Below are 12,400 nucleotides of genomic sequence, written 5' to 3'. Positions count from 1 at the left end.
CATCCCTGTACCCAAAAATTCAAATATAACCAGCCTCAACGACTACCGCCCAGTGGCACTTACACCAATCATCACCAAATGCTTGGAACGGTTAGTCTTGGGTCACATCAAAGATTGCCTCCCTCCCTCATCTGACCCTTATCAATTCGCCTACAAGGCAAATAGGGCAACTGAGGACGCTATTGCCATCACTCTACACACGGCGCTGAGCCACCTGGAGCATAGAGAGAGCTATGTCAGGATGCTCTTAATTGATTATAGCTCAGCCTTCAACACTATCATCCCCGACATCCTGATCAGCAAACTGTCTGATCTGGGATTCCACTCATTACCCACACTAAGTATTGTAATATAACTGACATCACAATTTAAGTAACTCAAGTTACAGACAAATAAGATGCAACATGTCAGCAGGAGCTGGATGCTGGTGTACAAAATCTGCAGGAACTTATAGCCAGCGTCAACACGAGACTCGAGAGATTGGGAAAATTAAATCTTAGGCTGCACCCCGGCTCGATGTCAAATCATTTCAGTCCATATCTTGCCAAGGGTGTAAAGCAATGTAAAGTAGTTACTCGGTTACTCAGCTACATTTACGAAACAGTATAAATTATGCAGTACAAAACACATTACAATTCCAACTACAGCTACTATAGTACACCATAGTTCAAAGTATCCTGCCCAACAACTGATCAGGAAAAGACAATTATATTCTATTGTGAAAAATGGACTCCCAAGAAGCAATAGCTTATAAGTAGGGGTCCATTTACTATTGACTATTAAGGCCTGTTCACACCAGGAACGATAACTATAACGATAATGATAAAGATATAGTTCTAAAAAAACATTTTAAATATAAAAGAATAGCATAGTCCACACCACAACTATGGACCCTATTTTAACGATCTAAGCGCATGGTCTAAAGCGGACGGCGTAAGAAGTAGAAGTAGAAGTAGAAGTAGAAAGTTTTTATTGTCATTGCCCAAGAAATGAACAACGAAAATCCAGCAGCAATTCATCCAGTAAACATAAATATATAACTTTAAAAGGCAAAGCAAGAATGCACTTCGTAAAAACAAAACAAAAAAACAAAGATAACAACACACAAGACAAAATAGAACATTTTGTACACTGAAATGTAAACATTTTCCTCATGGACCATATTGTGTGTGTGTGTGTGTGTGTGTGTGTGTGTGTGTGTGTGTGTGTGTGTGTGTGTGTGTGTGTGTGTGTGTGTGTGTGTGTGTGTGTGTGTGTGTGTGTGTGTGTGTGTGTGTGTGTGTGTGTGTGTGTGTGTGTGTTTATGCGCATGTATGTGTGTACGGGTGGGAAACAGTTAGTGACCATAAGATAACTATAACGAAAACTATATTTGCTTGTCAAACACTAGTGGATTTTTCTGGACCTCGGCGATTAAGTTCTCCGCAATGTCGTCTGCCATTTTAAATGCGTGAGCCCTTAAATTACAATGGATTCTGATTGGCTTTCAGTGTTTTTCAGTGACCCCACAGATCATTTTTTATAGCATGTTAAAATTTTAATTTTTTGAGGGTGAGCAAAAATGCGTTGTTTTGTGTGTGGTACAAGAAGAACCGACTGCCCCAAGATGGACGATGGGGTCAAGATGGACGATGGGGTCAAGATAATTGTCCTGTCTCAGGAGACCCAAAACTTTTTTTCTTTTGCCCGGGACTTTTGCCGCATTGCAATCACCAGTGACTTGAGGGATGAGGCCCTGTGCACATTGTTCCGGATCGGGGCTACGTTCAACCAGCCCATGGACCTTCCAGACACCACCGGACTAGACTGGAGGGCGACCGTCATCCGGTGTCTGGAGAGTGTCGAGCCTAGATCCGGGACACAGCCAGCCCCATGGGTTCCTCTCTTCACAGCTGTCCAGCCAGAGACCGTCCAGCCAGAGACCGTCCAGCCAGAGTCCGTCGCCTGCCCGCCAGAGTCTGAGCATGTGTTGTCCGCCCTGCCAGAGACTGTTCATGCTGCACTTGAGTCTGCTCTGGAAGACACAGCGCTCATTGTGGTGTCCGTGGCTGTTTTGTGTGGGTGGGCAGCACACACATCAGCTACAGCCCATGAGTCCAGCCCAGAGCTTCCTTCGCCGCTGGTCCCGTCCAGCCCAGAGCTTCCTTCGCCGCTGGTCCCGTCCAGCATAGATCTTGATCCTTCGCCGCTGGTCCTGCCCAGCTCAAAGCCCTCTTCGCCGCTGGTTCCGTCCAACCAAGCCGAGCCAGAGCCCGATGATCCTGCGCCAGAGCCCACTGATCCTGCGCCAGAGCCCGCTGATCCTGCGCCAGAGCCCGCTGATCCTGCGCCAGAGCCTGAATTCCCACCCAGCCTCCCTCTCCCACCTCCTCCTAACCATCACGTTTTGACCTTTCCTCCACCACTGCCTGGCAGCCCCACTGCTCCCCCGGAGTGCTTCGAGGAGGTGGAGTCGCTGTGGGTCTGCCTGCCACTAACTCCATCAGGGTCAGGGGATCCCCGGTCTCCTCCTCGGACCTCCTCTACCTGGACTCTGCCTCCCAGTCCATTCCAGTCCATTACCTCCACCGTGGCTCTCACCTCCCTCACCTCCGCCGTGGCCTTTCAGCCCACCAGCTCCTCCGGGCTTCTTCGTCCCTCCGGTTCCCCCTTGGTCCTTCATCGACCCGCCCTCGCCCTGGGACTACCCTCCTCTGGCTTCGCCTCGTCACTCCATCCTTCGGGCTCAGTTGGGCTCTTCTCTCTCTCCGGCTCCACCTTGGTCATCGGTCGCTCCGGCTCCGCAGCGGTCTTCAGGATCCCCGTCTTGGCCTCGGTCGCCGGAGCCGTCGGTCTCACCATCTCCCTCCAGTCCTTTGACATCGCCCTGTTTCGTCGGTTCTACGGCTCCACCCGGGTCTCCTCGATCACCTGCTCCGCCTCCATCAGTCGGTTCCCTGGAGTCGTCAGCCCCGCCTCCATGGCTCCTCCCTCCGTCCTCACCGCCGTGGCCGCCCGAAGGGTTTGCTCCGCCTGCACGTCCTGCTCCGCCCTGGCCGCTTGCACGTCCTGCTCCGCCCTGGCCGCCTGCTCATCCTGCTCCGCCCAGGGTCTTTCTTCGGCGTGTGGTCGCGCCTTCCGGAAGGGGGGAGTAATGTCACGTTCGTGTCTGTTTTGGTCTTCTGTTTTCAGTATTAGTCACATGTCTTTTGCTTTCCCGCCACTCATCTGTTTCCATGCCAACCGTCATTAGTTCATCTTCATCACCTGTGTCTTGTTTATCACCTTCATCTGTGCCACCTGTCTTCACCTTGTTAGGTTTGATTTGTGCTTGTATTTAGTTTGCTTCTGTTCAGTAGTCTTGGTCGGTTCTTGTAATGTTATAGTGTTTTTGTGAGTGTACCCTCTGTCTGCCTGTACCTGTTTGTTGTTTGATTTTGAGTAAATCTTTGCATTGGAGCTTTTTGCCTCAGCCTGTCTTTATCTACACCACAACCGTGACAGATATATTAGGCAGAATGTCTTATGAGTTTAGTATAAAAGCTTTGTGACAGATTAAAATGTACGTAATTTTTCACTGATATTCTTTCAATCTGCCATCTCTTGACTCATATTTGTCGTCATTTGTTCAATTGTTAACAATGGATTAATTTCAAGTGATTTTGGCTCCAGTTTCTAAGAAAGAGAAAGTATTGGTGAAAATATCCTCAACATGTTTGTGTCATTGTGACTGCATTGTCTTCTTGCAGGTTCATTGGCTGTATCAGTGACGGACATGACAGCACCTGTGGTCGGATCATCAGGGGGAGTCTATGCTCTGGTCTCTGCCCACCTCGCCAATGTCGTCATGGTAATTGAGAAATCACTATTTTCCTTTTTGAGGAATTGTGATCAGGTTTTGCTCTAGAAAATGAAAATTGTTCAGCATCAATTTGTGATAATGCCTAGAAATAAAAAATAAAAAAAATGTATCACTATGGTGCCATATAGTGGTTTATGTAGAATATAGACTTCAATCTTCATTCAGGTCCTGTTTAAATTCTCTTTTGGAAAAAAAAAAGCAGGAAGCCCATGACTCAGACTTGTGTCAGGATAAATAATGAGTGTGAAGATCAGCCTGATTTCTCTTGTCACAAAAATTACACAATAACTCAAGCTATTAACCCTATCTGACGTGTATGTCCATTATTCATAGGCCTTTTTTTTTCTGCCCTAATTTCATGCACAGCTGTTCCCATTGATATTCTCACATTATCAAATAGCTGAAAGATTGTTAGGCTCTTTTTATAAGAGTTTTAGCCATTCATATGATATATGCATGTTAAACTCAAGTCTTTTATGTTGCCCCTCCCTCTCTTTCGCTGACCAATCAAATACCTCTGTGCTGCTCCCTAAAACTTAGACCTTATCTCTAAGTGAATGGAGGTATTTTGTACTGCATAATGACCTGGTCACAGTCATTAAATATTAACACTGGGTCTGTACACAGTTCTCCCTGGTCAGATCATGAACCCTCCTGTACTTGCTCAGCTTTTCAGATAGATTTTTTTGTGTCAGCACTGTTACATGGTCAGGACTCAGATTACACATATAGTTTGTCCTCAAAAACGGATCTCTCATCAGGTCAAATCAAAACTGACTCAGTTATTATTTAGAATATTACATGCAAAACAGCAAGACTGACCTTGAATTAGCTGATGTGTTACAGGTGCTAATGCTTCTCCCTATGCCAGCTCTGATCGTCACATCATCACGGAAAATGCCAGAACAAATTTCCATTTCAGTTTGAAGCAACCTTGATAAAATGGGGTACCAAAACCAATTCCCTGGAACAACACCAGAACAGTCTAAGAAAGAATACTGATGTGCTTTCTCTCTTACCTACCACCAACTTTGTACTCTTATCTCCTAATTTGATGTTTCTCTCCCTCGCTTTTACAGAACTGGTCAGGGATGAAGTGTCAGTTCAAGCTCTTCCGTATGGCAATGGCTCTGGTGTGCAGTATGTAAACTGTTTTTATGTTACTCATGCTAAAAATGAAATTTTTTGCTGGAAATATAAAATATTGAAAGTCATTTCTAGGGACCCAAAATAAATTGGTACCATAATAATTATCATCAAATTAGAAATTATTTCATTTATTGAATATTCAAAGGTGCAGTATGTAAAATTGACAGTTAGCAGTTCAAACCAAATTCAAAATATTGGAGAGAACTGTTTCTCCTGCCCCCTCCTCCTCAAGACTCAATGCCCATGCAGGTTGCCAGTTTGAGAGACACAAAACAGGAATGAGCACAATTGGCAATGGAAGGTGACGAGCCTCACAATAGCCGCGTATCCATTATCCTTCAAATTGTGCGAATTGAAAATACACCCAATGGAAACACATCAATTTCGCAAAAAACTCCCATATATCACAAAAAAGTTTTTACACTCGGATGAGGTGGTTTGTCAGGTAATTCGAAAAAGGAATATTTTGCAAAACTGCAATGTAAACAGTTTTTTTTCACATTTACAGGTCATCTGGCGTACGTAAAAGTCGATCATTATTTAAAGAAGGTGCAGTATGTTTGGACAGAAGACGAGACAGAGTTTTTTATTAAACTCATAAAAGACAAAAGTATCACGGGAATACTGGATTCTAAACAACAAAGTACTGCCACAATTTATCAAGACCTTGAAGCAGATAGGAGGGATAAACACCTCATATGTGCCACTCCCAAGTATAAGGGGCTTTCCTTGCCATTAACACGCCTACGTCTCCTTCGATTAAAAATAATGGCTAGTCCGGTGGCTGGGATATACATAAACCTTCCAACATCCGTTGCCATGATTTTTGGAATTACTTATCGCGAGAGGAAAAAAAAGATGTTTTAGTCGCATAACATCGGTTAATGGAAAGCCATCATTTCGCAATCGTTGTTTTTTTTATCGACATTTGAAAAATATCGCAAAAGTTTTGCTCAAATCTGTAATGGAAACACGGCTACTGTAGGTTGATGAGTTGATTTTTCTGCGTTTTAATTTGCCTCTGGACATAGATCTTTTTAGATGGATGTACCTTTAACCTTTGCTATGATCTGCTGGTTTGGCAATTTGAGTGTAATTAACAAAAACAGATTGGGAAAAATTGTAAACATATGTCGAAAGATAATTGGTACTGATCTGAACAGCATTGAGCATATGTACAAGGCCAGAGCTACACAGAGGGCAATGGCCATTTTAGCTAACATCACTCACCCACTACACTTTGAGTTCTGCCTCCTACCATCAGGAAGGAGGTATACCTACCGAAAACGCGCCAGATCCAACAGATATTTAAAATCATTTGTACCATTAGCTGTTGGGTTTCTCAACAACCTATAGGTATATGTTCTTATGTTTTTATCTATTTATTATCTCATGTTTTTATCTGTTTGTGTGTGAATGTGTATATGTTGGCTATCAGCTGTGAACTAAATTGCCCCTAGGGGACATTAAAGATATTTCAATTCAATTCAGGATGCTAAGGCTTTTTAGGTCGGGTAGATTCTGCCATCTCTGAAATTACATACATCATCTTTAATTGTGCGTTCTCATTTCCCCTACTTTATGTTTAGATTATCATTGCCATCATCTACAGCTCACTTAAAGTTAATCTTTAAAAATAACAATAATCTAATAACGCTATCTAATGTAAATCTCAAAAAATTAATTTTATAGTGTTGTAATTCCTAAATTATCTCATGCAACATGAAATTCTACAGAATTTGAATATGGTTAATTTATCAGTTATCAGCTTATCCGTATCAGACTGAATTTTATTATTAATGTATCCCTAGTTATTTCAAGAGCTAAAATGTGAAAGTTTGAAGAACTTTTCTATTCTCTGATGGTGACTTTTTTTTCAACAGATGTATTCTGTATATGGTGGTTCACAAGAACTCACTTTATCTTGACAGTACCCCTAGTATCAGACATTATGAATTAATAATAGTTACCAAATACCTCCAAACAGAACATTTCTACAATGACATTGAAAACTGAAACCTTTTGAATAAATGTATTTTCTGCATCCACTGTGAGTATAAGTCCAATAAACAGAAATATATAAACAAAAAATGACTTCATGCACTTTTAAGTTTACTTTATTGAAGATTTCCTGTATTTCCTGAAATTTCTAATATAACCAGCACTCATATAGATTCTACATGTAACCCCCTCAAACTAAGCATTTTCTATATTTACAGTGAGTGTGGAGTTTGGTCGTGCTGTCTGGCTCAGATTCTATCCCCCAGCTTTCCCACCGTGCCCTAATCCCAGCTTTGTGGCCCATCTGGGGGGTGTGGCAGTGGGCCTCACCCTTGGTGTTGTGGTTCTTCAGAACTATGAACAGCGCTTACAGGAACAGTCCTTGTTCTGGATCTTCTTTAGTGTCTACACAATATTTATCCTCTGTGGAATCTTCTGGAACATTTTCGCTTACAATCTCTTGGATGTCAAGTTACCCCCGCCTCCATGAAGCACAGTGCGTGCGTGCGTGCGTTTGTGTATGTGTGTGTGTGTGTGACAGGCAACATAATTTAACAGTTGTAAAGGTCATGAATGAGAATCAAATGCTAAGTACCTTACTGCAGTCCTCCTGCGATGTAATGTTTGTGTTAATAGTGCCTAAACCATGCCAAGTTTTAGTGCCATCAGAGAAGCTAAAACCGCAGATTGTGATGAATGTAAATTTGCAGGACAAGCCCAACAGTTGATGATTTTTTTCAGCTATATATTTTTTTCCAGCAACCGGGGGCTATCAATGATAGCACAAGTATTAATTTCAAAATAACACCTAGGTTTAGAAGCTGCTGCTGGCTTGTCAACTGACTCATTCATATATTCTGTGTCAGGTGAAATATTTCTCAATTATTGAAGGAATGAATACATTAATTTACCTGGCACAGAACCTGAGGTTGCATTAGCAAAGAGAAGAATCAGTATTTTATGAGGACCTTTTAGTAAGTGTTCTATATTTTTCTAAACGACTAAAGACAAGTAGAGCCTATTGTGTGTGAAGGACCCTTAAAAGATATTCAAGATTAAGTGAAGTAGAACGGAAAGGAATGAACAGCTAGATAAACTTCTCTCAATCTTGGAAACAATTAAGCATTTTGCAGAAAATAATGCAGCGTTACAGGGTTGACATAAGGGAACTGCAATATCTCCCTTTCTGTTCTCAGTGGCGGTCTGCAAGGGAATTTCCCAGAGTTTAATATGTAAATCAATATTAATCAAATCAATCTCTCCCTAATATCTAACAACATGAATAATAATTTGATAATTAATGACATGTTATCTTTCTGATCACCAAGTCAACACTTGACCAGACTATAGTACTTTAGTAAAAAAAACATAACAAATCATGCAGTGCCATCTACAGACTGAACAATATTTAAAGGTTCTCTAAGCGATGTCGGGTGACGTCACTTCTTGTTGACGTTTAAAGTATTGTCAAACAAAACGGAGGCTAGCTAGACCCTCCCTCCTCCTCATCCGCGCACTAACCCCCCAAACCCGCCCCAAGTCCTTCTTGTCGGTGATTGGCTGGAACTGTTTGTCATGTTTCGTGGAGCGGGTTAGCCCAGTTTGTTTTTGTTGCTGTTTGTGGAGCCTGGGCTGTCTACAGAGATCGCGTTTCTTTACAGTGTGTTCAGGGGACAGGCAGCCAGCGGTTAGTGAGGAGATGTTTGCTGTATGTGACAAAAAATGTTTTGGCCTAAAAAACGCGTGACATCGCTTAGAGCACATTTAAACACTTGTAAATGAATTGAGAGTCAAATTTCATCTAACATCTACTCAGTTGTGTAGAGGAACTTTCACTTTGCCATTCCATTATAGCACATTTTTGACCAGGGGTTCTCTATTCTGGCCCTCGAGATCCACTTTCTTTCAGAGTTGACCTCCACCCTTGATTAAACTCACCTACCTCCAACCTTCTAGTAATCCTGAAGATCTTGATTAGCTTGTTCAGGTGTGTTTGATTAGGGTTGGACCTTAACTCTGCAGGAAAGTGAACTTTGAGGGCCAGAGTTGAGAACCGTTTTTCACATATACAGCCGACTACCCTGTCAAAACGATCCCCGTTCACACGGCACGTTGACAATGACTAAAACACTCCTTTCTTTGTAAAGAAACACTATGCGCCTATAGATTGAACAAATAATATCCATGCACATGACATGACCGTTTTCACAATTTCACGTTTTTGTAGTTTACACGGAGGCAATAACAGTATTGTTTTCAAAAACTTGCACTTTGAATCCCGTTTTCAAAAGTTTGTGTTTTCAGTATCCCAAACCGCTGTTGTCATGTAAATTAATGGCCAAAACGCATAAACAGTTTTACGCTTTTAGGTGAAAATGGTGTTGTGTAAACAAAGCCCTTTATTGGCACAGGCTTCATGACGCACTGCAGGGGTGGCCTCTCATATTTAAATAAATAGAAGTACAAATTTTACTCCCTTTTGATTTATTTGTGCCACATTGCATCATTTGAATTATATGTTATTGAAATATCCTTTCTGACTGTGATTTAGTGATTGAAATTCGCTTGAGCTGTCTCATATGAAGGAAAATATATAATTTATGCATGTAAGTAAAATGATTAAAACAAGATAAGGTTACACTTTATTTTAAGGTGTCATTGTTACACTGTAATTATATATTTAAGTACTGAGTAACATTAAGCAACTACATGTATTTACTATAGGGTAGGATTAGGATTTGGTTGAGGATTAGTTGCATGTAATTATGCATAATTTACGGTTATTACTATGGTAAGTACATGTAACATATGTAACAAGGACACTGTCAAATAAAGTGTTACCAAAATTTTTGTCCTGAAATCGCACACTTGATTTGATTTCATGAAACATATTTGATTATATATTTGAATCATATGTTACTGGAAAACTAGCATGACCTTGGGAGTCACCAGAACTCAATTTCAAATCAATAATCAACAGAATGAAAACAAAAGAACACGTAATTTGTCAGCTATACATGCTACAATTAACTCAATTGATCTGTTATGCTGTTTAATATATAAGCTGTATTGCAGTAGTTTTCAATGAATTGTGATTGTGTGACATATACTGTACCTCAAATACTGTAAGTGGTCTATGTTATGAAGTTTATTTCTATTGGTGCTGTAGTATTTGAAGGTTGCTAGGTGTCTGCGCCTCTAGTGACTGGTTAGCTCCTCTCAGTTCTGTGCACAGACATTCTTTACAGCAACACTGATCCTGGTACAGCTGTATGTGTTCTCTGAGTATCTTCTGCCTGTAGTGTGTTGCCACTGATTCTCAAGCTAACAAGAATATAGGAAACTCTAATTCATTTAATGAATCCTGTACTTAAATGTCACTACTTTGTGTCCTAAACAACAGGAAATGTTTTAACAATGTGTTTTAGCTACTTTTGAAGTGCCAGTATTTTGTTTTGCATTGCTGACCTTACTGTATCAAAAATGTAATGTTGGGATGTAAGTAACCTGGGATTGTGTGTAAAGGGCTATGGGACTGGAAGTATGAGTTAAAGCATATTTCAACATGCGTCTATTTTGTAGATTTGATATGTAAATATGAAGTGTATTAAAAAAATCTGCAATTGAAAATGCCATTTTCTGTACTTTCATTTTGAATCAGGACATTGGTTCTATATTAGTGTGAACCCTGAAACGTTGGATAAACGTGATGAATTGCTTTAAAAATAACCAAAAGTCATACAAATTATGGTGTTTTGATTTCTAAGCCACTAGAGTCTATAGTAGTAAAATATTGTAAAAATGTGTTACAATGATTTGAGGGGAGCCAGTGTCTAAACTTCAGTTCAAAGTATTCTTTATTTAAAACAAACTCTGTTGCAAATGTGTATCTGTAAGTATACAGCACTTATAAAAATTATTCAGAAGTATTAATGTAATTTGACTGGCTTTTCTCCAAAGGCCACAGAAAGTGACTGTGACTGTGTTCCATTTCTTAGAACGGTTAAAATCTGCAGCACTGTCACACTGACTATGAAATCGAATGACTCCATTGCTCTTGCAAGTGACACTTCCATGTTACTGCATGTCCAACATAGATGAGAAATCATGGAGTGTTAATGACAGTAGATAAACATGCATCATTCTGAGATTAATGCGAATGAGAAAAATTCAGTGGCTGTTTCAGTTTGTGTCCTGTTTCATTTAATCAATTCTTTTCAGAGAGTCAGTTAGAACTGTATCACTGCATGTCAATTCCAGAGATGATTTAACATCATGTTGAAATCTTTATTCACTTGTTCTCTTGAAGAGGAGTACATTATTATTATTATTAATTATTATTATTATCTATGAAGCCTATAATCCTTGTAGTATAATGTCCTTATTCCATTGTTTCTCAATGGGGAAAAATCTGCTTTCAGCCATCTGCTAAACACCTGTGGGGCTAATGAACTGAACGAGACTGTTTGATAGGCCATCCCACTATGCAAACCTAGGAAAGTAGTAAACATGTATGTGAAAATATACCAAACAAATTATTCAGATAAACTGATCAACAGAGAACTTGAGTGTAAATACCTTGAAGAAATATATTCAAATGGGGCAAGGTGATAAGCCTTTACACTTTACATCCCGAACACGTGATGTTCACTTACAGAATATCGCTGCTCACGTATTTTGAACTTCTCTTTACCCCTAAGTGAAGAAAGAAAAAGAACTTCACTGTGAATATACCGGGGCCTTAACACACTCCTTGTGCTGGGAATACACAATTCACTGACAACTCTGTCTGGTATACACCTGTTTCACAATCAAACACACTTGACTAGAGAAATGATACAGGAAATAATGTATAAGATCACACGTGAGACAGGAGCTCTCATGCGAGACTGGATTTCTTCCTATTCAAAATTGTAGCCTGCAAGAAGCTTGCAATCCAAGTTGGCTGTGCGCTGATTTGCAGCGAAAAAGGAAAAGGAAAGGAAGAATATGAAGAAGAGAATGTTTGCTTGCAGAAGCCATGCTTGCTGATGTTCTGTTGCAGGTCTATGACTTCTCCCTCTGAACTTTCCCTTGCCCTATATCTTGCTCTCTCATTGGCTGTGTGGGTCATCGCCGATGTAATTTCCAGTCAAAACACATTTCACACTACAGTACTCTGAGTCGCAGACAGCTACAGATATTTAGCTTGCTAAATATATCACAGGCTATCACGAAGCATCTGCGCTTCTCTCAGATCACGTCTTTGATAATACACGGGAATGTCACTCACGTGAACGAGCACCGATTTGCCTTCGATTCCAGTCTGTGATTTCCACAAAACTGTTGGAGAGTGAAAATCTGGGCTAAAATCGTGTTGTGTACCTGGCATTCGTTGTCTTAGTGACTGGTTATGTCAGTGGTTCTCAA

General features: G+C 40.7%; 1 protein-coding gene across 3 annotated transcripts in view; it reads left to right on the top strand.

Moving 5' to 3' along the window:
* The window catches only part of rhbdl3 (rhomboid, veinlet-like 3 (Drosophila)), a 145,385-nt gene extending 137,130 nt beyond the window's left edge, over positions 1-8,255 (top strand). For 2 of the 3 annotated variants that reach the window (XM_056246183.1, XM_056246182.1), the window contains 3 exons: positions 3,729-3,829; positions 4,921-4,981; positions 7,210-7,765. In XM_056246183.1, coding sequence (XP_056102158.1) covers positions 3,729-3,829; positions 4,921-4,981; positions 7,210-7,481 — 434 coding nt within the window. In that variant the 3' untranslated portion in view covers positions 7,482-7,765. Of the gene's footprint in view, positions 1-3,728; positions 3,830-4,920; positions 4,982-7,209; positions 7,972-8,003 lie in introns of those variants that run through there. The other variant, XM_056246181.1, reaches the window with a different exon arrangement.
* Positions 8,256-12,400: the final 4,145 nt, after the last annotated feature.

Source organism: Rhinichthys klamathensis, unplaced genomic scaffold (genome assembly GCF_029890125.1).
Source record: "Rhinichthys klamathensis goyatoka isolate OS25496 unplaced genomic scaffold, OSU_Roscu_1.1 h1tg000036l_1, whole genome shotgun sequence".
In the NCBI taxonomy this organism is placed as follows: Eukaryota; Metazoa; Chordata; class Actinopteri; order Cypriniformes; family Leuciscidae; genus Rhinichthys; species Rhinichthys klamathensis.
Note: the sequence above shows the minus strand (reverse complement) of the source record. Positions and strands in the feature narration are given on the sequence as shown.